Here is a 24,447-nt window from a genome sequence, read left to right as displayed (position 1 = left end):
ATTCAGATGCTGTACTCTCCAAACAAATCGCTAAATATTGAGTACATAACTCATCCCTCACTGTTGGCCTGACATATATGAAAAACTGGTGAAAAGTCCCAAAAGAACATTCTAGGATCATTTACTCACCCTCGTGTCATTGCAAACCTTTCTTCTCAACCAGTTTTGGACCCCATTGACTGTCACTGTATGGACAAGAAACAAAGAGCACTAATGCTGTGTTCCATTTCACATACTGTCTGTCCTAAATAGTCTTTCAAAATTTTAATTAGTGTGTCCCAAATCATAGAATGGTGAAATTAATGTACCAAAGATGGTTTACAGTGAAAATTTGAAGTGCAGATACAGGTTAATGCTCACTGTAGAAACATTGCCCAAAATAATGTGATTTAGATGAGGATTCGATTGAACCGAGCTACAAACACAAATAAACAGTGTTTAAGAACTACAAACATGAAAATTTGAGGATATGACTGGTCATTAACTGTTGCATCATTATGCAAACACATGAGAAGAGTTCAAGACTCGAAAGAAACGTGACTGGTACATCAACACGAAGTAATAATACTCAGTAATAATCTGATTATTGTGGATATATGCTGCAATCACACTGTTTGTTAAGGTGCAGCCACATTTACAGTAATTTACGCAAATAGGAATACCATGAGAGTTTGAGATTTCCCCATGCAGGTTTGTTGAATTAGCTGCTTTGGTCAACTGGAAGCTGCTTGGTTTGCAAGTTACTGTTGTGCAAGATGTGTTTAAAGAATTGCTGAACAATTGACGAGAGAGTAGATTTTTTTTGTGAGGAATTGCGCTAATGTCAATGTAGCTTTAGTCCAACATGGCAACAAACAGTTAGTCTAATTATTTACATGGAATTTTAAAAAAGTAGGTTTTTGGCCCCCATCCTCTGTTAGCATACAGCCTCCGAAGTATCGACTCGTAGTGGGAACTCTTATCTATCTCACCCGCTGCTCCCATCCTCCAAGGTGCTGGATGACAGGATAATTGGATAATTGCTTTCTGGCACATGAATCACGTCGTCCGAAATTGAGTTACGTCCGTCTTTCTTCCCATGGAAATATCGGCATCATCAGAAAGAGACAGAAAGCTATACCTCTCTCCCACCTCAGCACTTCTGCCACCTTAATGCCAGCAGAGATTGCAGGAGATGCCTTCGTAATTATGGAGCACAATGCCTAGGCCTGGACGACTATACAAGCCACACAAAAAGAGCTTGACACCTGTTCTTTCAATGAAGGCGCTACACTTTACATCCTAGTGTGGGAGTTGAAGCCCAGCCTTTGGACATGTGCTAGGTTTGATCTCCTCTCTTGTCACTGTGTTCTTACACACACGTGTGCGTCATTCTATTGTCCTGTAGGGACTGTTCTGGATGCGCATGGCATTGAACTGAGAGGTCTCTCTGTGGAACTTTAGAAAATCGAATGTGCATTTTTGGCTAAATATGGGCTAGTTAAAGGAAGGTTTCACTCTGGTACCACCTACAACTTTCTAATTAAGCCATCTTATCCTAATTTCGCTAGTTTAGTACTTTGATTTATATGCCCTCTCTCTGCCCTCAAGTTGTAGTTGCAGTGTTACTGAATGTAAGACTATTCAAAATAATTTACTGTTAATGAAAGTTGATGTAAAATATATTTATTCGGCGAAAAATGAAAATTAGAAATGTTGTTTTAGCAACTAAGTAAAGTAAATGAAAAGTTTACGTACTAAAATTACTAAAACTAAGCTTAAGTAAAAATTAGTAAAGCTATAAAAATATGTTAAATAAAATGAAAGCCGAATAGAAAAGTGATTCTAAATTCAAAAATATTAGTATGCTATATAAATAATACAAAAATAACACACAGATTCACACAGCTTTTATAAATATTGTTATATTTATTGCATTACTCTAAAAAAGGATGCATTATTTATTCTGAAGGCAATGTAATGCATTATTTTCTAAGTTTATAATTTTGTTGAATGTTCAGTCGGTTTCTGCGATGTGAGTAGTAAAAAACTCACAGCTTAGCACTCAAATGTTACTATTGCAGCACCAACTTAATGAATTGCTTATCTGTAAAACATACTACAGGTCTTTGGTCTGCCCGGTTTTTAATGTATTGAGATGATTTTTATGTTCAGGACCAACTTTTAAGGACTTATTTTCTAAGTTTATAATTTTGTTGAATGTTCAGTCGGTTTCTGCAATGTGAGTAGTAAAAAAAAAAATGTGAATACAACAACAATCATCATCAACTTATTTGAAAAAGTATATTAGGTGTTAAAGTTACATACTTTTGCAAGTTACATACTTTTGAATGCTTGTTACTTGTTATATATTACCCACAGTAATATTCAGGTAACACCTTTCACAGTAATCAAAAAAAATCTGTTCTAATATGAAAGCAACCTTTATATAATTACAAATGTTTTTTTGTTGTTTTTTTTGACAGGAACACCTGTCTCAGAAGAAGTACATCGTAGACATTGTGACTGACAGCAGCGTGCCCTCCGACAGTGCAAAAGAGGGAGAAGAGAGGCAGAAAGCTCGGAAAAAGGCCAAGAAGCTGCGGGCACGCATGAACTCAAGGTGATATGATCACAGCCTCCTCTCTCTTTCTTCTGTCTCGGTCTCGTTCTCTCCCTCCGTGTGGCTAAAGCGTGGTGGTGCTGCTTGTGAGAGCTTTATGAGTGACAAAGAGATGGAGAGCAGAGGCAGTGTGCGTCCTGGCTGTCTGCACGGCAACACTGATGAGCTTAATTTATGGCCACTCTCTGTGATTGGGGAGGAAAAAGTGAGAATCGATCTGTGAGCCCCCCCCCCCCCCCACTTTCACCTGTTAAGAGCTTTTCTCCTAATTGGTTGCCACCACGCTGCCAAAACTGAAGGCTTCTCTAGTGTACAATAGTATGTTAAAGTATGTGTAAAGCATGCCTGTTTTTCTGTCTTCCAACTATTGATTTTTAAATGAAGTATCAAAGAAAATCAATAGTAATCAACAAATAGGAGCGAAGGCGTCTCAGTGTCAAATCCTAGACCCGAGCACATCATTTTAGCTTCCTGTCACAACTGTTATTTTGTGTGTGTTGTGTGTGTGTGTGTGTGTGTGTGTGGGGGGGGCATTATTGGTTGTTTGTCAGCAATGCTAAAAATGCAATTAATGGCTTCAATTGTACAATTGTAAAAACCCTGGGAATTTCTGATGAAACTTTATAAATCCATGCAATTTACCACCAACCTGCTTCTATTCAATCCGAATGTAGTGACTTCGGCAAGGTGTTTAATTGCAGCGCAATAAAACATGGTTGTTGATTATTTTCCAAATGTGGAGGATAAATTTATAAATATTTACATGCTTGTACAAAGAATTTCAGAAATTTTCACCATGTACAGGCTGGCTCACATGCCAAAGTCAAAAATCTCATCAGATTTTCAAGATGTGAGAGACCACAAACATAACGATAAAAAATCTTTGATTTAACGGTTTTGTTCCAATGGTGTGTGAAGTGCGATTTAGTTCCCAAACAGCCAGAATGAAAATCTCATGCAGTCAAACGTGACTCTGGAGAAAACAAATGGTGGACAAAGTGCAATAAGAAATGGCTATACTAGTGTTTGGACTGCTTTTAACAGGAAATTTGAGGAAGTAAAAGAAAAAAAAAATCGAAGTCTTGGAGACAACGTGAACAAGGACTTTACATGTTACAGCGTGAGCTGGAGGCGAGTAATTCTGTAATTTTTCAGGATTTCTGATCGTAAATATTTAACATGTTGGATATTTATGATTTGAGATCGGTGCGGCCCGATGTAGTTCTGAGCATATTGAATCACGCTTAACACACCCCACACCACAGTTAAATCTGATAAGATAATCTGTAGAGCCATTATTTTGTAGTGTGTGACCCTCGTAAGTTTGGTTATATATAAAGAAAATGCATACCTTCAAGCATAATTGTATCAATGTAAGTTTATTGCTTTAATTCAATTTCTACATTTGTAAATTGTAATTCAATTTTGTTATTGTAAGTTATAAGTTTTGTCATTTGTAGATTATGTATACATAATTGGATAAACGTTGTCATTTTCAGTTATTATACTATGTACTGTTGAATGCTTCAATCTGATTGGCTGACGAACGTTTATAAGGAGTGCAGTTATTTTCAGGGAAACGCACAGCAAAAGGAGTTCCAGGCAGGTCTTGACATGCATCATGTACATGCAATACATGTCCATATCACTTCGCAAAAAATATTTTTTTTTATTTTTAAGGTCCTTACAGTCTACAGCAGTAAACGAACCAAACCCACAATGACATTGACCAAGCAAATAAATATAGCAAACAATATGATTTAAAAAATGACATTATTTTCGTGTTTTTAATTACAAATTAAATTTTATCACTGTATGTACAGGAAGCAAATACTCCCTTTCTCCCGCTATTAACTAGTTTTACTGTTAGTGGAGACACTGCTGCCAAACGATGTTGAGAGACGCTCAGACTCTGGTAATTCACGCACACTTAAATGCTTATCAATGATCAAGTCTCTGTTACTAGATAAAAAAAAATAATAATTGGAATTGGCAACTGCAGCATGCATTTAGACGCATAAGAAATGAATCCTACACATGAGCGTTTTAAGGACAGTAACCTAATGAATGTTTTGAAACGCATAATATGAAAAATATTTGAGGTGTGGTGACCATAGTTTAAGCGGAATAATTGACTCTGTTGGTCTGTTGACTTACTAGAAAAATTTTCTAATCATTTCTTATAACATTTCCTAATAATTCAGCGGACCATCGTCAATTATTCCTTACATAATTACTGTATTCATAAGTTGTACTGTAACTTCAACAAGGCACAACATTTATGTAATTTCTGTTTTTGATAGTTGAAATTAGTTGGTTTATTTTTGGTATGTTATGACATTTCTGCATTTGTAAGTTATAAGAAGTAATCATAATAATTGAAAAGTAATATAATTAGAAATTAATATAAGTAATCATTGCTTCCTGGTACATTACAAAATGTATAAGTTGTCATAATTTCAACATTGACTACAAAGTAACCAGAAACGTATGAATCCTGAAATTTCATTAACTTACGATATTAAACCATTTCGATTGCACTTGTAATGAAGTTTCTGCTTTCCTTAATTTGTAATAACATTTTGATTATTGTAAGTTGTAATGGTTGCTACATCCCTAGTGGTGGCGTTACAGTGATTGTAATTTGTAAGTCTCTCTCTCGCTCTTTCTCTGTGTGATGACTACTCTCTTAACTTACGGCGGAGAGGAGACCGGCAGTCTGCACTGCTTCTGAGCTCATTAATACAGGGGTAGCTCAGAGGGCAGAAAACAGCTCTGAGCTTTGGCTGGGAGAGTGACAACATGAGCCTCCTCTGTTTTCTGTCACTCCTGTGCTGAGCCCTGCAACACTCACACAGTGAGGGAAAGAGGGTTAGGAGGAAAGAATGAAAGGGAGAGAACAGGCACAACACGCTCATAAATCACGGCCCCCCACAGCACTGGGTTGCTGAGGTTGGTGACTCCACCACAGGGTGGAAATGAGCCGTTTTATAGGAGCACAGTGTGGCGTTTGTAAAACGCTAGAGAGCTTTTCTCAGCCCTCCCAGGTTGGCCTGTCCCTCAGTGTCATTTTTAAGCCCGCTCAGTCCCCATCGCAGCTGTGGCATGGAAAAGGCAGTTTAATTTCCTTAGCTGGACCCTGATTTATTCTTCAAATATATGGTGTGTTCTTCTTGTGCAAACATGTGTGGTTTTAATTACCATGAAAGTAGCTTGTCTGCCCATGTCCGCATTGGATGTAGGCTTTAAACTTTCAGAGTCGCTCGCTCTTAACTCTTTCCTTCTCTCTCAGATGGCCCTTTCTCTCGTGTATGATGTTTGGCTGGTTGAATTGCTTGTCTTTTCCCCAGGCTTGAGAAAATTGCTCTTTGTGTTTTGGTCTACCTCAGAGAGGCGTCACATAAAAGAAACCCTGTTTTGGACTTCCAGAGGCCATCGCTTTACTCAAAAATACAGGAAACCGTTCCCTAGAGGAGAGTAAAGTAGGGCCTTTCGCACCACTTTAGTTCCAGAACTAAATGTACAGTACTAAAGTACTGGTGCGATTTTGTGTGAACTATTTCCCAGTACCATTTAAAGGGTTGCATTCGCGCCGACAGAGTGTACTAGGAAGTGACGTAAGCTTGTAAACAACAGCGATGTCATTTGTGTGCGGCGTTCAACAACGTTAACGAAGAAGAATAATGTTAACAACAGGAGGATGGAGGACTCTGTGATCGGCACTGTGTTTTTGTTGTGTCTCGCCGGTTTCACAATAATGGACATGGAATGTCAACGTATATGTAAAGCGATTGAAAGAACTGAAAGGAGGATTAAGAATCTCCAATGACAACTGGCGGTGCTACATTTGCTACAATTGCCTGCACTTCAGCATCCGTATATTTATCGCTGTTCATCATACTTGCGAAATAAGTTGACACAATGTTTACCGTATGTTACACAGCATTTTAAATCATGGCGCAGGTGAGGGCATTTTCGAATGCGTCTGGCCAATCATTGTCTACTTATGTCACAGATAGTACCAGTTGTGCTGGTTAGACCCTGCTCCGGAGTAGGAGCTAATTTGGTTCTTGAAAAAGACCGTCTGGTACTAAAATACTTAGTTAGAACTTAGTTCCTGCAGTGCGAAAACGTCCAAAAGTGGGTAGCTCCACAATTTAGTTCTGGTACTAAAAAAAGTTTCATGCGGAGCAAAAGGCCCTAGTGAGGTAGATAGGGAAGAGAAGGAGGGGAGTGGAGCGGAGCAACGAGGAAAGGGAACAGAGGGAACATGACAAATGGGATACCTCATGGAATGGTCAGTGTGGTGAAGACCCCAATTCTTAAAGTTCAGATCAAGTGTGGCCTTTTGACGCTTTCCGTCATCTTCTAGTGCAGATTTGGGCAAAAGGTGTATATCAGCCACAAAGGACACTCTTGTGAGTACACTTCTATACAATAAACAGACAAATGGAACATTCTAATACAGTCAGAACAGTGAAGACCACAAATGTGCATGTTCCTCTTGAGTCATCATGTTGGTGTCTTGGTGATTCTTGGACTGTTGTGTAGATGTTTGCTGTAAATTGCAGGCTCTGTGCATCAAGGCTGTATAGCTGCCAAGACAGGCCTCCAAGAAGTCTTCTCAATGGGTTTTCAACCAGAAACCTTATTAATGGGGACACCTTGAGCTCTTGTGCAATGCACACTGTCACAAGTATGCAAGGTCACCAAGTGCAGCATTCTTGTCACCCTCCTTTGTGTCTGCATGTTGGTGCCATAATAGCAGGTGACTACTCAGTAGATTATACAGCATTAAGTGCGTTCTCTGCCAAATGCAACATCAAGGACACCTAGCAGTCATAATATGGATGTTCGCGGGCACCCTTCTGAAACCTAAAACACATGGGACTCTCTACAGTTTTGTGGACTTTTGGGATACTTGCAAGTTAAGGCTATTAAATGACAAGTCCACATAAAGCGTTTAATTTGGAACCGGACCAATGTGTCTGAGCATGAGCGGCAACCGCTAGACTGCAGCTCTGATAGTTTCAACTTTAAGACACTTGGACGCTGCTTACCTCAGACCTTTATTTACCATCAGGTGCATGTAAATCTTTTTAATCTCAGGATGTATCCAATATTTACTCCACATATAAACTCCTATATACTTTTGTGAATTTATAGATGGATCCAGTCTCATTCCTCTTGGTGGATATGTTCCACAGGTCACATTTTCCCTCCCTTTTCCTCATCCTTTTATTCATCATCAGTCAAATTGTCTTCCATTTGATTGAGAGCCTCTCAAATCCAATATTAAATATTGCACCACTGCCCGACCAAATGTTTTCTGTAATTGGGAAAGCCGAACGCCTGAGCCACCCATAGCACATTTAAAATGGATACACCGTATTTGTTTTTTGTTTTTTTTATCCGTCAGAAGGCATTGATGGTTTTACAGTCAATTGGGGGAGGGGCTGTCTGCGTCCAGCGTGGGTGGAGGTGAATAGTGGGGTACATCATGATGAATTGATGATTAGCTCTGCATTGTAGCTGTGTATCACCCCCCCCCCACACACACACACACATACACTGGTTACTAATATTTATGGTGCCCGCCCCGTTTAATAGGGCCTGCCGCGTTCAGAGATTGATGGTCCAGCGATTGCCCTGCTGTTTAACCCGTACAGGCGTAAAGCTGTCAGACAGGAATATTGTAATGTGGAGGATGAGGACGAGGCCGAGGCCAGGTACTGTTCACAATCTTTCTCTGAGCGCACCACTGACCGAGGCTCGGCCAGCACATGGGAATCACTGTTCAAAGTCCTTGGCAGTGTTTAGTTTCAAAAGAAGAGTTTAGCTGTAATTGTTTGTAGTCAGTTTATAGTTAAGTATTTTAATAGTCAGGGGTTAGGGTTAAGGGATAATCTCCAATGACTCCTGTCCTCTGTGACACCTGTTCACTACTTCGCTATCTAAGTGAACATGTGTATAAAGTGATTTATCACTTCATACAGAACAATATTAGAAATGTATCCACCTCAACCCAACGTCTTCCAAAATATTTTTATTTATTTATTCTATTTTTGCTTCATTCATTCCGTTTATTTAGTCATTCAATCTATGTATTGTTCATTCTGTTTATTTAGTCATTCATTTATTCATTGTTTATTATTTAGTCAGTCTATTTATTATCCATCCATCCATCCATGCTATTCATTCATTCATTCTGTATATTATTGAGACATTCTATTCTTCATTAATTTCATTGATTTTTTTTTAAAATATTATTTATTCATTCATTTTATTTAATATTATGTAGTCATTTATTTTATTTAAAGGTGCTTTGTGTAGGATTGACACAAAGTGGTTGAACTAGGTATTTCAGTCCAAATTAAAAATATTGGAGCGAGGTTTTTTTTTCACCCGTCCCACTCCACACGCACACGCACAGGCAGGTTTTCCAGAGTGACAACACAAACAAGAACGAGCGCACTTGAGAATGAATGCAATGGATTGTATTTTCCGCCAACTGGCAACCCGGGGTGCTGAAATACAATCAGGTAAACTGGCAGTGGACAGGTTTTACATTACATTTTTACATTTATTAATTTAGCTGACTCTTTTATCCAAAGCGACTTACAATTGCTATGTAGGTCGCACGCCTCTGGAGCAACTAGGGATTAAGTGTCTTGCTCAGGGACACATTGGTGTCTCACAGTGGATTCGAACCCGGGTCTCTCACACCAAAGGCATGTGTCTTATCCACTGCGCCAACACCACCCGTTTCGGTTTACAAACCAAAACAGAGACCGACATTCCGGTTCAGAACGCACAAAGGAGAATAACTGACTGTAGCAATGTTTTTCAGATAAACATGTTAACTTAAATTTATTTTAAATGTATTTTTCTGCTTTAGCAGAGTAAAAATCTTCCTCCCTTTTAATCAACTTAATTTACTCAACTCAATGTACCATTTCATCTCAAATAAAATTACAGATCAGACTTCAAAATGACCTGTTGAGAACAACATTTTTGTTATTATGCATTATAGGTTAGACTAAAATCACTTTAGATTTCAACTCAAACCAGAATTAAACTATTACAAGACTTGTGACCACTCAGCTCACTGACATTTGACATCGAATGTCTTCCGGAAAGAGATATCGGAGTTTATCAGCCTCTGAATACCAATCCATCAAGTGCTTATTTTTTTTCCTTTCCTTTTTTCAGGAGCTGATCGATCATCCTTATCTGACAGAATGGGATGTGTGATTGTCAGGAATTTGGCTTGTTGGACCACACCAACGTGCTAGAGCTGACTGACAGCATGTATTGTATTGGTCTGTGTCTCATGAGGGGGGTGTAGGAGTAATTCACACCCATCAGCCAATCACTCTTATTTATTTAGATTTCTGGACTTAAATAGAGTGGTTATTGGAGAGTTTGGTATTCCCTGCTGTGAAACAACATCCTCTACTGTGGTACCCCTCTGAAGACTGAGCGTTTGTGACTCGTTCATGCTTGTTAGTTTATGATTGCTGCTAGTGTGGCCCAAAGACTAAATAAACAGTTTGAGGCTCAGCTTGACCTCTTGACATTTCCTTTGTTCAGCTCATGGTCTTATCTCCTCATGTCTTCAGGCTGACAGCCCTCGGACTCCTCTGTTGCTCTCTGTCTGTCTTTCTCTCTCTTTCCGTCTCTTTCTGACAGACTTGTTTGTCTTTCTTTTTCAGGGCTAAGGAGTATGAGACATGCATGGAAGCCAAGACCCAGACCCTTGACTCTCCTTACAAGGCAAAGTAAGCTCCCCGCTCCACTTTTAAGGATCATATACCCAGGCTGAGGACTTCTATTGAGTACTCATATCTTAATAATGTATTTTTAAATCCAAGCTTCTGAAATTATGGCAGCGCTTGGCTTTCCTTAATCAAACCTTTATTATTTTGCCCATTAAATGCAATTCAGTACTGATATCTAAGCGATCCTGTCACAGATCTCATGTTACAATCCCTAATTCTTGCTATTTTGCTTTGTGTGGGTCAGGTTTTGCGCTCTGCCACAAAGATAGTACAATGTGAAATCATCTACAGCGTGTGGCATTCCAGCAGTCTCTGAAAAGGGAATAATATTTATGCATGCTGAAAATTTCTGGAAGGAGTATGGTTTTAGAGAACCAAGAGTAAGAGAGAGCGCATATGATTAGATGAAACTTGCTGGTTAAGTGTTGTTATTATTAAATAAAATGATTTTTTTCTTTAACTGAAAGAAAGCTGAAAAAAATTTTTGATTAAAAACTTGGAATTACTAAAACTGAAAACAAAGTATGTAAAAAAAGAAAAAAAAAACTAAGCATGTAGCAAAGTTATTCAAATTAAAGTGAAAACTGAAAATGAAAAATATTGATCAAAGGGAGAAAAAAAATAGTATTTTGCACAAAGAAAGTCCAGCACATTGGAAAACATTTTCAATTGTTCAAAAAGGTAAAGTTTTATGTATTCAATTAATATCATAAATATGTGATGTAATACATTTATATCAATAACAAACATGTAAAGACGTGTTATATAAATTATATTTTAGTCATTATTACGATTTCAATGGTTTACAAATTCAGGTAAAATTATTTTATAATAGATATATTTAATAATGCTGAGTTGTTTAAGTTAAAGTCAGGATTATAAAAAGGTAGTAAAAACAAATAAAAACTACCTTGGTATATAAATAACTTATAATTTAAACATTTATTTTCAGTAGCAAGAATAAGGGAGCAATGCGGTAAATTATTGTGAAAATAATGCAATATTAAAATTAGACCGTTTCAAATATTTATTTTTGGGGGTTGGTGTGACCTGAACGTATTTTGACCCAGTTGTGTGTGTCTTTGCTTCCAGGCTTCAGCGTCTGGTGAAGGATCTAGTAAAGCAGCAGCAGGGGCAGGACAGTGGCCAGTGGGCCAGTAACAAAGTGTCTGGCCTGGACCGAACCCTGGGAGAAATCTCCCGCATTCTGGAGAAGCAGGTTTGTACATACATCTCATGTTCTGTCTGTCTTGTCTGCTCTGATGTCCCTTTAGAGTGACATGCCCTCAGATAATATTCCTGAAAAGATTCCCGAACTTCAGAGTGAAGTGCTATTTCTTGACTGAGGAAAGCTGGAGATACCAGTAATGACTGAATGGATATATGGTGTCTGTTTAAACTGCTGTTTATCAGTTCATCTTTACTACTACACAGTCACACCAGGGTTCTTCTGGAACTGTAAGCATCTGAACAGTGTTCAGACCAGTTTATGTCAGTGGCTTGGGGAGTTTATTGTCTGACGTCTAGTCGATGTGGATTGAATGTGTATTAGCGCATATGTGTGTGTGTATGTGAAGGGATTTGACTTGAAGATAAGCCTCCAGGCTGCTCTCAACACTGACTCCCCTGAACCGCCGGCTTTGGCTGCCGTCCTCCCCGTCTCAAGTCTATGCAGAGTATCGCTTTCCATCCCCAACTCTCTGCCCTCGGTTATTTGGTAATGAGGGCCAGGTTAGCTGCTTGTTTTCATTGCCGCAGATGTTATTAATTGGCTGAGATCCCCATTTGTCGAACAGGCGAACATGTTTCCGAGCGTTTGGCTGGCTACTGTTGCGCATTGTGGCTTTTATACAAAAAATATGTTGGTTTTTCAAAAGTAAATTATAATCCAAACAACTGAAGTTATAAAGCGGGGGGATTTTGAAGATGCATTTTTGCTATCACTCAAGTTTTTTTTGTGTGTGTGTGCTTCTCCCAGAGCTCTGCTACTCTCAACATGTGATGCAAGATTGCATCCAGAAATTATAAGAGCTGTTGAATTAATGTTTTAAAAGATAAACTGTTCTGAAATTCAATTCAGTTGTTCATGTCAAAAATAGCTTGATATACTAATGAAGATTTAAATTTTTTTTCAATGTATTCTTGTAATCCATTGGCATAGTTTTGGCTAAAGCATTGCGTAAAGTTATCTCATAATGAGTAGAATGCCTGAATTTAGTGTATGTCTCTGACAAATTGCATTTTCCAAAGCAACTTATATGTGGATTGCCTAAACGAGTAGTTGACTAATCAGTCTTAACTGGAACCCCTGTATAATTAGACTGGTTTCGGGTTCACCTGACCCCATTTGAACCTTAGGGGCTGTTTACATAAGACATGGTTTTGCATCCAAAAATGGCTAAATGCAGCTCAATGGAGGTCTTGAGACACGCTAGAACTTGGATGCTCAAAACGCTGTGTGTGTAACGGAACACTCAAAAAGCCTTGAGGAGTGACGGCTGTAAAACTTGTTCTTCTAAAGGCCCATTCACACCAAGGGCGAGTAACTATAATTAAAGTTTTAATAATCATTCTTATTCTTAGAAAATAGGGAAGTCCTTTGTTTCCGGACAGAATGTTAGAGAACGCGACACACACATCTCCCGGAAATCCTGTAGAATTCAACCAATCCGATGACGACTTTGACACTCCTGAAGTGTTTCCACTTTTGTGTCCCATATGCATCATAGGTTTAGCCAACATTCCTTGTGCGTGACATCTGAGGCTGAGACTAATTGCGACCCATCTCTAGTATACATTTCTAGATCAATAAAGAAGAAATTGATTTGGTTTTGGTAATGAAACTGGAAGTTTACGGTTTCTTTTGGTGCCATTCTGTAATCCACTCATCAGAGGAAGGGATGTGTGTTTGTGGGTGGGTAGATGGTGCATTGATGGTGTGCCTGTATTGACCAGTGGGAGAAGATGTGGGTTGTTAATGGCCTTTTGGAGGAAGAGGAGAAAGGTAAGAGGGACAGAAGAGGGTGGTAAAGTTGAGCTAATGTGCAAGGAGGAGGGCTGAGGGAATGGAGAAGAGGAGATCATAAGCTGCTAGAGTGGAGTGAAAGGGATGTAACGAACAGTCATAAACCCAAAATGTTCATGACAGTTTCCACTGGGTGAGTGATGGTGACTGTATTAAAGGTGCTGTAGGGAACTTTTGTAAAAAAATTTTTTTTTACATATTTATTAAACCTGTCATTATGTCCTGACAGTAGAATATGAGACAGATAATCTGTGAAAAAATCAAGCTCCTCTGGCTCCTCCCAGTGGTCCCGATAAAAAATAACCAATCAGAGCTGCGGTCCGTAACTTTGTTTGTGTTCAAAATGTAGAAAAATGTATATAATAAGCGAGTACACCATGAATCCATTTTCCAAACCGTGTTTTTAGCTTGTCCTGAATCACTAGGGTGCACCTATAATAAGTGTTTATATTCAGACTATTTTAGATTGCTTCGGGGGTACCGCGGCGGAGTAACCCAGTACCTTTGATTCTTCATAGACATAAACAGAGAGAAGTAGTTCCGGCTACGATTTTCTTCTGCAAGACTCAAGCAGTTCTGTTTAATAACCGCTAGAGCGTCAAAAGTTAATTACCGCAGCTTTAAATATTTCAAAGTGATGAGACGGTTTAAGATTACATGTTTTGAAGTTAGGCAATGGCATTTAAGTGACTTGATTTATGGTTTATTTCAATACAGATGACATGGAAGTGCAGTGAAGTCAGTAGACATTAAGTTGAAATTAACCCAGCATATTCTTTTAACAATGTTTATTATAACTTGCATCTAGCAAGGTAGGTCTGAAGTAATTTACCACTGATAATATAATGATGCTACATGCTTCACATTCCCTCCAACAGATTTTCTCAGATCAGACCTTGTCATCTCATCACCGTCTCTAGGCCCTGTGCTCCTTAGAAGTGTCTCTGAATGACAGCTTCTATCAAGAACATGAGTACATTTCTTGTGTACTGTCCCCAAGGCCTACTGCACAAACTCATTCTGGAGATTTCCACAGAGAACTTTCTTTAAAGAAGTCCCGCCGTCTTTGTTTTTGTAAGTCGCTGGAACGGTAAAGTCCTTGTGGAAATGTCAGCTCCTCGGGCACTTTCTTGTAGCCTTTTGGGAATAAGACTCTTTCTTAAGAATACAGTATCTGGACTTCATTTAGACTGTCAGTCACAGTTGTGGATTCCTCCAAACCAGTTCCTTGCAGTGTCCAGCTAAAGTCTGCACATCACCTAACCTGGGCAAGTCTGTGAAGCCTGGTTGTCAAGGCAGTTCCGCCTGTAATCCCAGGACAAATTCAAATAAATACTTGTCTCCTCCGTCATTGGGAGTCTGTGTAGACCCCTTCCCCCTCAGCCTCACCTCAAGTCAAGAGCGTTTAGATTATTTGACCTAACAAGCATCTCTCATGTCACTGACTCACCTACAGATTTGTTTTTTTTTTCCTCATACCCATATCTGATTCAGTCTCCACTTTCTCCACTAATTCCTCGAACAACACCAGACTCTCCGCGCCCCTTCTAGCCCCTCAAGCAGTGCGGCCTCCACCTCTCCTCATTCTTCATGCTGACTTTGCTTGGGCACAGTCTCCGACCTTTGCCCACCTCTCCCTCTGAGCCCTCTAATGGTTTATTTTGTGTCAAACCAGGTTTCAGTTTGTCTCCAGGAGAACTGGCTGATCGAACAGCCTTTCTTCCCTTCTTGTCATTTAGGAATATTCAGTGGAGTTTCTTGTTCCTCTGATCTGCGCTCTCTTACCTTAGTAGAATGAGCTCACGTATTTACATTCTGCCAGGGAGTGTTTGTCTCTGCTTTCAAATAAAGAACAGGCCCGAGATTGACTGCCTTTATGACACTTGAGGGACTGTCAGGAAAATTCTGGGCCTGCTGGGCCAGCCAGTATTTACATTTTCATTTGCCATCTGTCAGGGGTTGCCTCCCCATGGTGGCCAACTGGTGGCTAACTGTACCTGATCAAGAGGCCCAAGGCTGTGGAAAGAGGCACCAAGGGGCCCTTCCAGCATTTTACTTGCCCTCAATCCATGTTTGATGACCTGGGTTAGAGAAAGATTCAGCAAATGTTGGCGGAAGCCTTGGTTGACATTGAAGAACAACATCAGTGATTGACTTATGTCAGTGCTGCTTGAAGATCATTAAAGCAAGAGGTGAAGTCTGCTGTCCAATCCAATAGGTGGCCAGTCTTTATACCTCTTGCCATATGTTTGGCTCAATGCCAGATTGTCTATAGCAGTGGTTCCCAACCCTAATGCTGGACTGCTCCTCAATCTGAACCTTTTAGATGTCTCCCTAATCAAACACACTTAATTCAACTCATTAGAAGAGACTCCAAGACAAGAAATAGATGTGTAAGATAAGTGACCTCAAAATGTGGAGTGTTGAAGGCACTCGAGGATCCAGGGCTGGGAAACACTGGGTCCAGTTGCATAAAATTAACCTCAGTGTTATAGCTGTGTCTTTAGAACTAGTCAGACCAAATGGCAGTTAACCAATGGGTTAATAAGTCTTATTTTTCAGATTCAAAAAGAAAATATATATATATATTATGTAAGCAACTTCAAAAATTAAATCAAAAACTGAAAATTAGATGACTAACTTGTAAGACTAGTCTATTATCTGATCTCTGGTCTATTGTGTTAATTTATGAACATTTGTGACATTTAAAACCTCAAATACACATTCTTCAATTATAAAATATACAGTCATGGCCAAAAATATTGGCACCCTTGATTAAAGGAGGCTGTGAAAATTAATCTGCAATGTTAATCCTTTTGACCTTTTTTTTAAATCACAAAAATCTAACCTTTCATTGGATAATAATAATTTAAAACAGGGGAAATATCATTATGAATTTTTATTTTTCCTCAAATACACATTGGACACAATTAATGGCATGCCTAGAGATTCTTGTGTATAAAATATCTCTGAAGTATATTCCCATTCATATTCACAATTTTGAGCACTCCAGGATGATTATGAACATGAATTTATCCTTCCATGGGTTCCTGTTTCACAGAATTATTAATAGGAGGGAAAGCAAAGCCCAAATTCCCTTAAACATCGTTCACAATGAGAAAAACCAAAGAACGTATTTCTGATGTGCAGCAAAAGATAGTTGAGCTTCACAAATTAGTGAAGTAGCTTTAAGAAAAGCACCATAGATTTTCCATTTCCACCATCAGGGCAATAATTAAGAATTTCCAGTCAACAGAAAATGTTACGAAACTGCCTGGAAGAGGAGGAGAGTTTGAGTGGCTAAAGACTCTCAAAGGATCACAGCTGGAGAATTGCAAAAAGTAGTTGAGTCTCAGGGGTAGAAATCATTAAAAAATATATTGTCATATAGCAGCTACATCACAACATGTTGTTTGGGAGGGTTTCAAGAAAACATTATCCTACCTCATCCAAAAACAAACTCCAGCATATTCAGTTATCAGACACGACAGGAACTTCAAAAAAAAAAAAAAAAGATTTTTAGCAGCAAACACTCAAGATGGGTTTGGTGAAGACCGGGATAAAAAGTGTACAATGAAATATACAGCTGTATTTATGATATGGGCCTATACTCCTGCTGGAGGTCCTTGACATCTTGTTTAGAAGCATGGCATCACGGACTGTGACTGACTCTGTTAGAAATCTTACAATGGGCCATGTTTGGATCTCCAACCATACAATAATCCAAACACAAACCTCAAAAACAACACAAAAATGGGTCACTGAGCACAAAACCAAGCTTCTGCTATAACCATTCCAGTCCTCTTACCTGAACCCTATCGAAAATAAGTGGAGTGAACTGAAGAGAAGCACCACAAACATGGAGCCGTGAATCTAAAGGGTCTGGAGAGATTCTGGATGAAGGAATGGTCTCTGATCTCTTCAGGTGTTCTCTAACCTCATCAGGCATTATAGGAGAACATTTAGACCTGTTAAACTGGCAAATGGAGGTTTCAAAAAGCATTGAATAAAAAGGTGCCAATAATTGTGGCCAATGTTTATTAGAGAAAAACATTTATTTCATAATGATTGTCTGACGAATGTTCTGAGGTGTGAAATTATTTTCATGGAAGCGCATGGCGAATGTAGTTCCAGGCAGCTCTCATGACAACATTACATTTCCATATCACTTCGCATAGTTAACTGTAATAACAGAAATTAGCATACAGTTCCTATACAGCACACGGGACTAACAAAAACAATATGATGACAGATGGCAAGACACACAAGCTCTCTCTCTCTCTTTCCCCCTCTCTCTCCCTCTCTCTCCCTCTCTCTTCTCTCTCTTTCTCTCTAATAACTTCATTAATAACTGCATTAGAATCCTATCAACGGGTCAAGCCTCCATTACCAGCTTTAAAATGAAGTTTTGGAACTAGCAAAAGAGGCATTGGATGAGATGCGGAAGAAATAATCCTACTAACAATGTTTAAGTTAAAAAAACTGGACAAATCCCCTTAAATAAATAAATAAATATTCATTCATTCATTCATTCATTCAACCCTCAAAAACCAACTGGCAAGAGAACAATTCGTAGTTCTTGGTTTTAGGATCATTGAAATGTATGACAAGAATTACATTTTTCAACAAGCCTCTTCATAAAGATGTGTGAGATGATTGGGTGTTGCCTCTCTACTGCTGAGGGACAGGTCGAGCTTTAGGAATTAGCTAGTGAGTTAAAAAAACAAACAAACATGGACCGTTTTTACATTCCTTCACTGTGTGCTGTCAGTAAGGTAATTTTCAAACCCTAATTGCCTAGTAATTCTTTTGTTCCACTTGGCTATTGCTTGTGACTGTAAGAGAGTAGTGGATTCATGTTTCCCCTCAGGTGCGTGTTTGAAGGGGCATGAAGACAGCTATTAGAAAAGTCAGAACATGGTGGAAAGAGTTGCCCTTGGGTGGCTGATTTTTAGATATCTGCTTGATATTTGAAGTAATAGTGCTGTGTAGGGTGTGACATTCACGCTTCAAAATTCCCAAGGTTACTTTTGATTATCTTCACTTGTTCCAATGAAAAGTTGGTTCCTATTTTTAACCTAAAACTGAACACTTCCCTCCCGCAAATTATCGTTGAGCGTACTTATTGCTTATATGTGCTATTAAACCTTGTAAAAACTAGTTTATTTCTTTACTGTCTACAGTGCTTTTGAAGTGGTTTATAGTTCTTTTCCTTTCTTATAATGTCAGCACAGGCCTCTTCACTAAATGGGAAATGTGTTTATTCTTCTTTGTATTTTTCTTTACTTATTCTTGAGAACAAAACACAGAGTTGTTCCTCATCTGCATGCCAGCAATCTTATACATTTTGGATATATATATATATATATATATATATATATATATATATACACACTCATATGATTTGGAGCTGTCGCCGTAACTGGAGGGGGCATTTTTACATGGGTGCACCACTTGCCAAAAGATGAATGGGCCTAAGATGGAACCTTGGTGAACCTCTTCATCAGTGAATGCCCCAGCCAGTTGTTCTCCATCTGTTGCAAGTAGGGGGATGCAGCATTTTAGGAGTGTCCCCCTCCCCCTGACATTTCATGTTGGCTAATTAGAATGGTTTGTAGGAGGTGAACATGCAGACACATTCAGCCCTCCCTCCCACTTAATGTGTACCACACACCCACACCCTTGTCCTGGCCAGTCAGCGGGAAGCACAGCTGCCTGGCCCTTTGATTAGCCTTGCCTAAAATGGCCACTCTTGTTAGTAATTGGATAAGATTGCTCAAGCTGTATAATTTAGATTTACTTTGCACCCTCCCTCCTCTCTAACCACCTGATCTGTCTTCAGGTCTTCTCTTTGAGTCCCCTATTTGAAAAAGCAAGCTTTTATCCTATTATAGCGTCAGTGGAGTGTTTGTTGAAGGAGGTCGGCACACCAGTCAAATCCAACAGCACTCTGGGCAGAACTGAAGATTAGTATCAGCTTTGTACATCACTTCCAAGCACGTTTTTTTTTTTTAAATGACATGCTATGTGATGTTGTCATATTACAGTCTGCCCCGATGATTAATGTGATTGCATAGTATCATTACCGAGTTTACAAATGAATTCAGAGTGGAGACGCCATGCCAAGTAGCTTTGTTTAATGCTGCTGCCTAACTGTTACATACAGCTTTTAAACCAATTTTAGCATTTTGATACACAGTCTCGCAAGCAGTTGTTTTTATATTCATTAAGCACTTAAGTATTTAGAGCAGTAGGTGTACATATTTCTTAAATTTTACTCACTTTGTTTTATTGTTTGTTGTGGCATTGAAATGTTTTGTTCTTTTGCCAGAAAATCACATGAGTGGAACACAGTGCAACTTTAGTTATGTTAAGGTACAGCTTGGATGTTAACACATTATTCCTGCTGTTGTTGGAGAGCAGTGCTGGTTGCAAATAAATAAATATATTGGTTGCTCGTCTGACGTGGCCTGCTGAAAAGCCATATGAATGCCAGATGACTGTTGAAAATAATGGGAAGCCCCTGGCAGTATGTTAAAGTTGCATTTTTGGTAACTGTGTGCAGAAGTGCACAACAGTAAATGTTCAATTAAAGTTTGAAATCAAAACTTGTCTTTTCACCCCTTACAATTTTGCTTAAACCATTAAAGTAGTTTTTTTTACAGGTGATGTGCATCTCTGCAGTCAATTTCGAAATGTAAAAATAAGTTAGCTTTTTATATTTTTAATTAGTTGCTCAAGTAACTAGGCTTGGTACTTTGACTCTTAACACACTATCCTTCCTATTTAAATATGTTTCTCTGTACTTTTTACATCTCTGGCTGTTGCCCAAACAAGGCCTTTCTCCTTACTTTTCATATTGTATTAATTCGATTGCGAAGTATGCATGTCATTTAAACTCTTTGTATCTTTCTTCATAATCGTATGTTTATCATCTCATCTTCAGTACCATTTCTGAACTCCTCCAGATTCCAGGCACTTTGCTCAGCATGGGGATCTGTCAATAAGCCAGAAAGGGCAAGGTGAGACACCTCTAGACACATCTTTATCTGGACGGAGTTCCACACGTCATCGCTGTATGGCCTCAGCTAACCCCTCCAAATGCCTTTTAAATAGGCCCCCGTGAGCAGCCAACCCTCGTGCATCTGGAACCTTAACAGGGCTGTACTGATGGGTTCGCTGCGAACCCACTCGATTTACTGTTGTGACCTAGGTTCATCCTCACGCTGTAGGCAGCGAGGCTCCATGGCCGTCTTCACCTAGCTGTCAGTGAGCTTTTCTTAATCCCAGCCGCTGTTCAAGCGTGCTCCACCTTTGGTGTATCTGACAACAAGCTTGTTCCAATCTCTTAACCCTGGCAGAGGTTCAGTCTTCTCTTTGCCACTGGATCTCCAGGAATGAGTCTTTGGCGGCACTTGTGATTGACAGGAGAGGAGCTTATATGTAATTTTGCGAAGCGCTTCCTCTGTTCGCTGCTCAATATGTTCAGGCTTGTTGGCAGCCCCCGCCATCCCCTGAACAAAAACATCTTGAAGTGCCTGACTCTGAGTGCCGTCACAAAGCATACAAGAATCTGACCTCATTAAATGGAGTAGGTGCAACATTCTCTGTTCTCTTCTTTGCTCTTCAGTCCTGCAAATAAATGACTCTGCTGCTGTCACTTTCAAAATCCAGAGTTGTTCATTTGCTTGTCGTTTTGTTGCAACATTGGGGTCGAACTCATCGCAAACCTCTGAGGTGCTTACTTCCTTTTCTCAAAGTAAGGGAGTTTGGGAATTTGAACTCTAAACCGTATGACTCATTTAAAGGGGTTCCACTTTGAACTTTAAAGAATTTTATGATACGAGTAAAAATGTCCCCTCTGTAAACCGTTTGATTTGAGAAGCATGTCAGTTAAATGACTGTTTTACGTCTTTTCTTATACAAAGACACTCATTCGCTCCGTATGAGTTTCAGGCACAGTTTGGTTGACCCCCTCTTAAAAGTTTTATGGCTGGTATCTATGATAACCAACAACTGCAGGGTTGCATTTGAATGGTGACAATTCAAAAATCCTGATGTAACCTCAAATGCCTGCAGGTCAATGACGTGACGCTCATATTTTTGTTTTGTTTTATCTCTTAATGTTTTGAAAATGTTAAATGCTATTCATAGACACAGTTACTGGATACTTTTTTATATGACATTTTTATGGGGAGGGATAAAGTTATACTGATATCATAATGAATAAAAAAAAAAAAAAAAATTGGCATAGTCTTTTATTTCTATTTCTTATAAAAAAAATAAATAATAGTTTTTACTACTTATTAATATTTGCAAAAACTATTAGCCAAATCAGCGTCATGTGGTGTAACCAACATTCAGAAAAACAAAATGGATATTTATATATATTTAAAGAGCACCCCTGCAAACCCTCATTACTGTGTCAAGTAGGGCTGTGACGGTTGCCCTGACAACTGCGGCACCGCGGTGGTCAGTTGCTACCGCGGTTGTCTACTGCCACCGGCGGTAGTGCACGTGACGTCACAAAGCATAATACAAAGTTTTGTATATAAGTGTAATAACTGTAATAGTTGCAAATTCTAAGTCTATGGTAATTAACAAATTACCTCAGAAGCATCCCCGCCCCTACGTTAAATATTTTGAATACGTTAAATTGAAAAAAATGTATCGCCTTTTTAACGAGCAAATTTTGACACTAATATATTTATACATATATATACCCCAGCCTGTGTGTGTGTGTATATGTATATGTATATGTGTGTGTGTGTGTGCGTGCGTGCGTGCGTGTATATATATATATATATATATATATATATATATAATTTTTTTTTTTTTATAATCAACACTGCGCCACCAGCGGTTGTTGGTACATGACTAGCGCGGTGGTAAAAATCAAGCACTGTCACAGCCCTAGTGTCAAGGTCAACGAGTTTCTTCATTTCATATCATTTGACATTTTTATGACAAGGCAAGGTTCATTTAGAATGTGTAATGTCATGTGGTGCAACTCTAAAAGTGATGATTTATGAATACATTCATGATGATTGTAAAAAAAAAAAAAATATATATATATGTGCATATTCAAATGCATTTTCTTACAAGGAATATGTCATTACTTTTTACTTGGTTGCACCACAAGACATTTTTAAATTCTTGTGAAAAATTGGATGAGTTTTTCAAACTCAAAATGCAACACATTTCTAAGAACCTTGTACAATAAAATAATCCCCCCCCCCCTTATCAAGTCTTTGCTATTGACCCATGCATACGTTTGACTCATTTGTGACACAAAATGTTTATTTTCCAGTCAAAATTTTGACTCTATGTATATTCCCTAAGCTCTTCTTTGTCAAACCAGACCACCCCTGCTTTGTGTGCAGATATGCGCGTTTGTTGTCCTGTGTTGGTTTTGGTTGCTTTGGGGGTTGTGCACTTTTGAGATTCAGCAGATATTCTTTGGGGATCACTTTTGTTTCAAATTTCACTCCAGCTTTCCTCTAGAAAGAAGAAGGAGGGCAATGAGAGGATACCTCCAGTGCCAAAACAATGCGAGTCTGCTCACCTCTCTGTGTTTCTGACCGTTTTTCGATCTCTCTTTTTCAGAATAATGCAGATCAGGAAGCGTTTCAGGTAGGAGGGGGTTTGTCCGCTCTGGAACAGATCCTACAGGTTGTCACCGCGGCCTCCAGTCCCACTGCAGTCCCACGTATTCCTCACAAGTGAGTACTAACATAAACGTACAGCCTCACCTTCACACTTTTTTCCCCCAATAGTATTAGTAATTGAGATGAATGCCATATAAATTATATATATGAAATCACAGGATAAGAAGATTCTTTGTTGTTGTAATTTTAAGGCGTCATCACAGATCTGCCTTTTTTTTTCTTGCTTGCAAACTCAAATATTTTGTCATTTTTCTGATCATGATTTGTGGCCTCCTTCCAATCCCACAAAGTGACTCCAGCTCAGCTGTGAAGTCATTTCCCTTCTTTCCAGCGCTCTGCGTCACAATAAATTTATAATGAATAAGAATGTTCCTTGTTTGGAAAATAAAAAGCATTGCTTTTGAATCATCCATTTTGCAGTCTTTCCTTGGCCCCTCGCTGGTACACAGAAAGCACATTTGTCCTATCCGTCACTTGGAAATGGGATTCGGGTTTGAATAGTGGGTCTGGAACTAGTGGCGTTGGCCAGTAGATAACCTCGGAGAGCGTCTATTTTCACTAGAGAGACCTCCTAATGGACTTCAATAGCCTCTTTGCCTTCCTCATTAGCATTTGCTGTTTTCCAAATCTCCCTTAATGGAGAAATGCTACTTATATTTATAATGCTTTTACAGGCCATCTAGTGTTTATTGATTTTTCTCATGCTCTCATTCTCTGCGCCTCCTTGTCGTTCAGTCATTAATTCCAGAAAATTTGAAGTGGGCATTAATATTATAATGAATTTTTATGAACTTCAGTTTTGGAAGAGGTTGAAACTGCATTGCATTCGACTATATGATTTAATACACCCAAAAAATGAAAACGAAAATTCAGTCATTATCTACATGCTAATAATGTCATTGCAAACCCAAATTTCTTTCTTCAATTGAACTCAGAAGGAGAGATCTTTAATAACAAACAAGTTGCTCTGTTAAACAGTTACATGGAGCTTTAATGAAAAAAAAAAGCATCAGACAAGTATATAATTTGACTCTTGCACTATATTCCAAGTTATCTAAAGGCATACAATAATTTTTCATGAATAACAGACACAAATGTATAGACTTACTCATATTTAGGTCACTTTTGTGCTCTTCTTTTAAAAAGAGTTGTTCGTTTGAGTTAGAACTTATGAATAAATCAGTTCAGAAAACCTGAATATTACGTTCACTAATCAGACTGATCCAATTCTCAAATTGGCACACTGGAGGAGGACGTTTTTAGTGAATTAGATTTTACAGTTTGGTCTGATTTTCACATAAAGTTATCATATTTAAAAATACTTAGAATAGAAATCATATAGACTACTTTTATGATGATTTTGCATCCTTT

General features: G+C 38.7%; 1 protein-coding gene across 4 annotated transcripts in view; it reads left to right on the top strand.

Annotated features, from left to right (window-relative positions):
• Positions 1-24,447, top strand: part of LOC127946935 (S phase cyclin A-associated protein in the endoplasmic reticulum-like) — a 105,265-nt gene that overhangs the window by 37,600 nt on the left and 43,218 nt on the right. For all 4 annotated transcript variants that reach the window (XM_052543762.1, XM_052543764.1, XM_052543765.1 and 1 more), the window contains 4 exons: positions 2,466-2,602; positions 10,318-10,383; positions 11,476-11,602; positions 23,015-23,130. In XM_052543762.1, the coding sequence (XP_052399722.1) occupies positions 2,466-2,602; positions 10,318-10,383; positions 11,476-11,602; positions 23,015-23,130 (446 nt within the window). The remainder of the gene's footprint in view (positions 1-2,465; positions 2,603-10,317; positions 10,384-11,475; positions 11,603-23,014; positions 23,131-24,447) is intronic.

The sequence above is a fragment of the Carassius gibelio genome, chromosome A25 (genome assembly GCF_023724105.1).
Source record: "Carassius gibelio isolate Cgi1373 ecotype wild population from Czech Republic chromosome A25, carGib1.2-hapl.c, whole genome shotgun sequence".
Taxonomy (NCBI): Eukaryota; Metazoa; Chordata; class Actinopteri; order Cypriniformes; family Cyprinidae; genus Carassius; species Carassius gibelio.
This window is presented reverse-complemented; position numbering and strand designations above follow the sequence as displayed.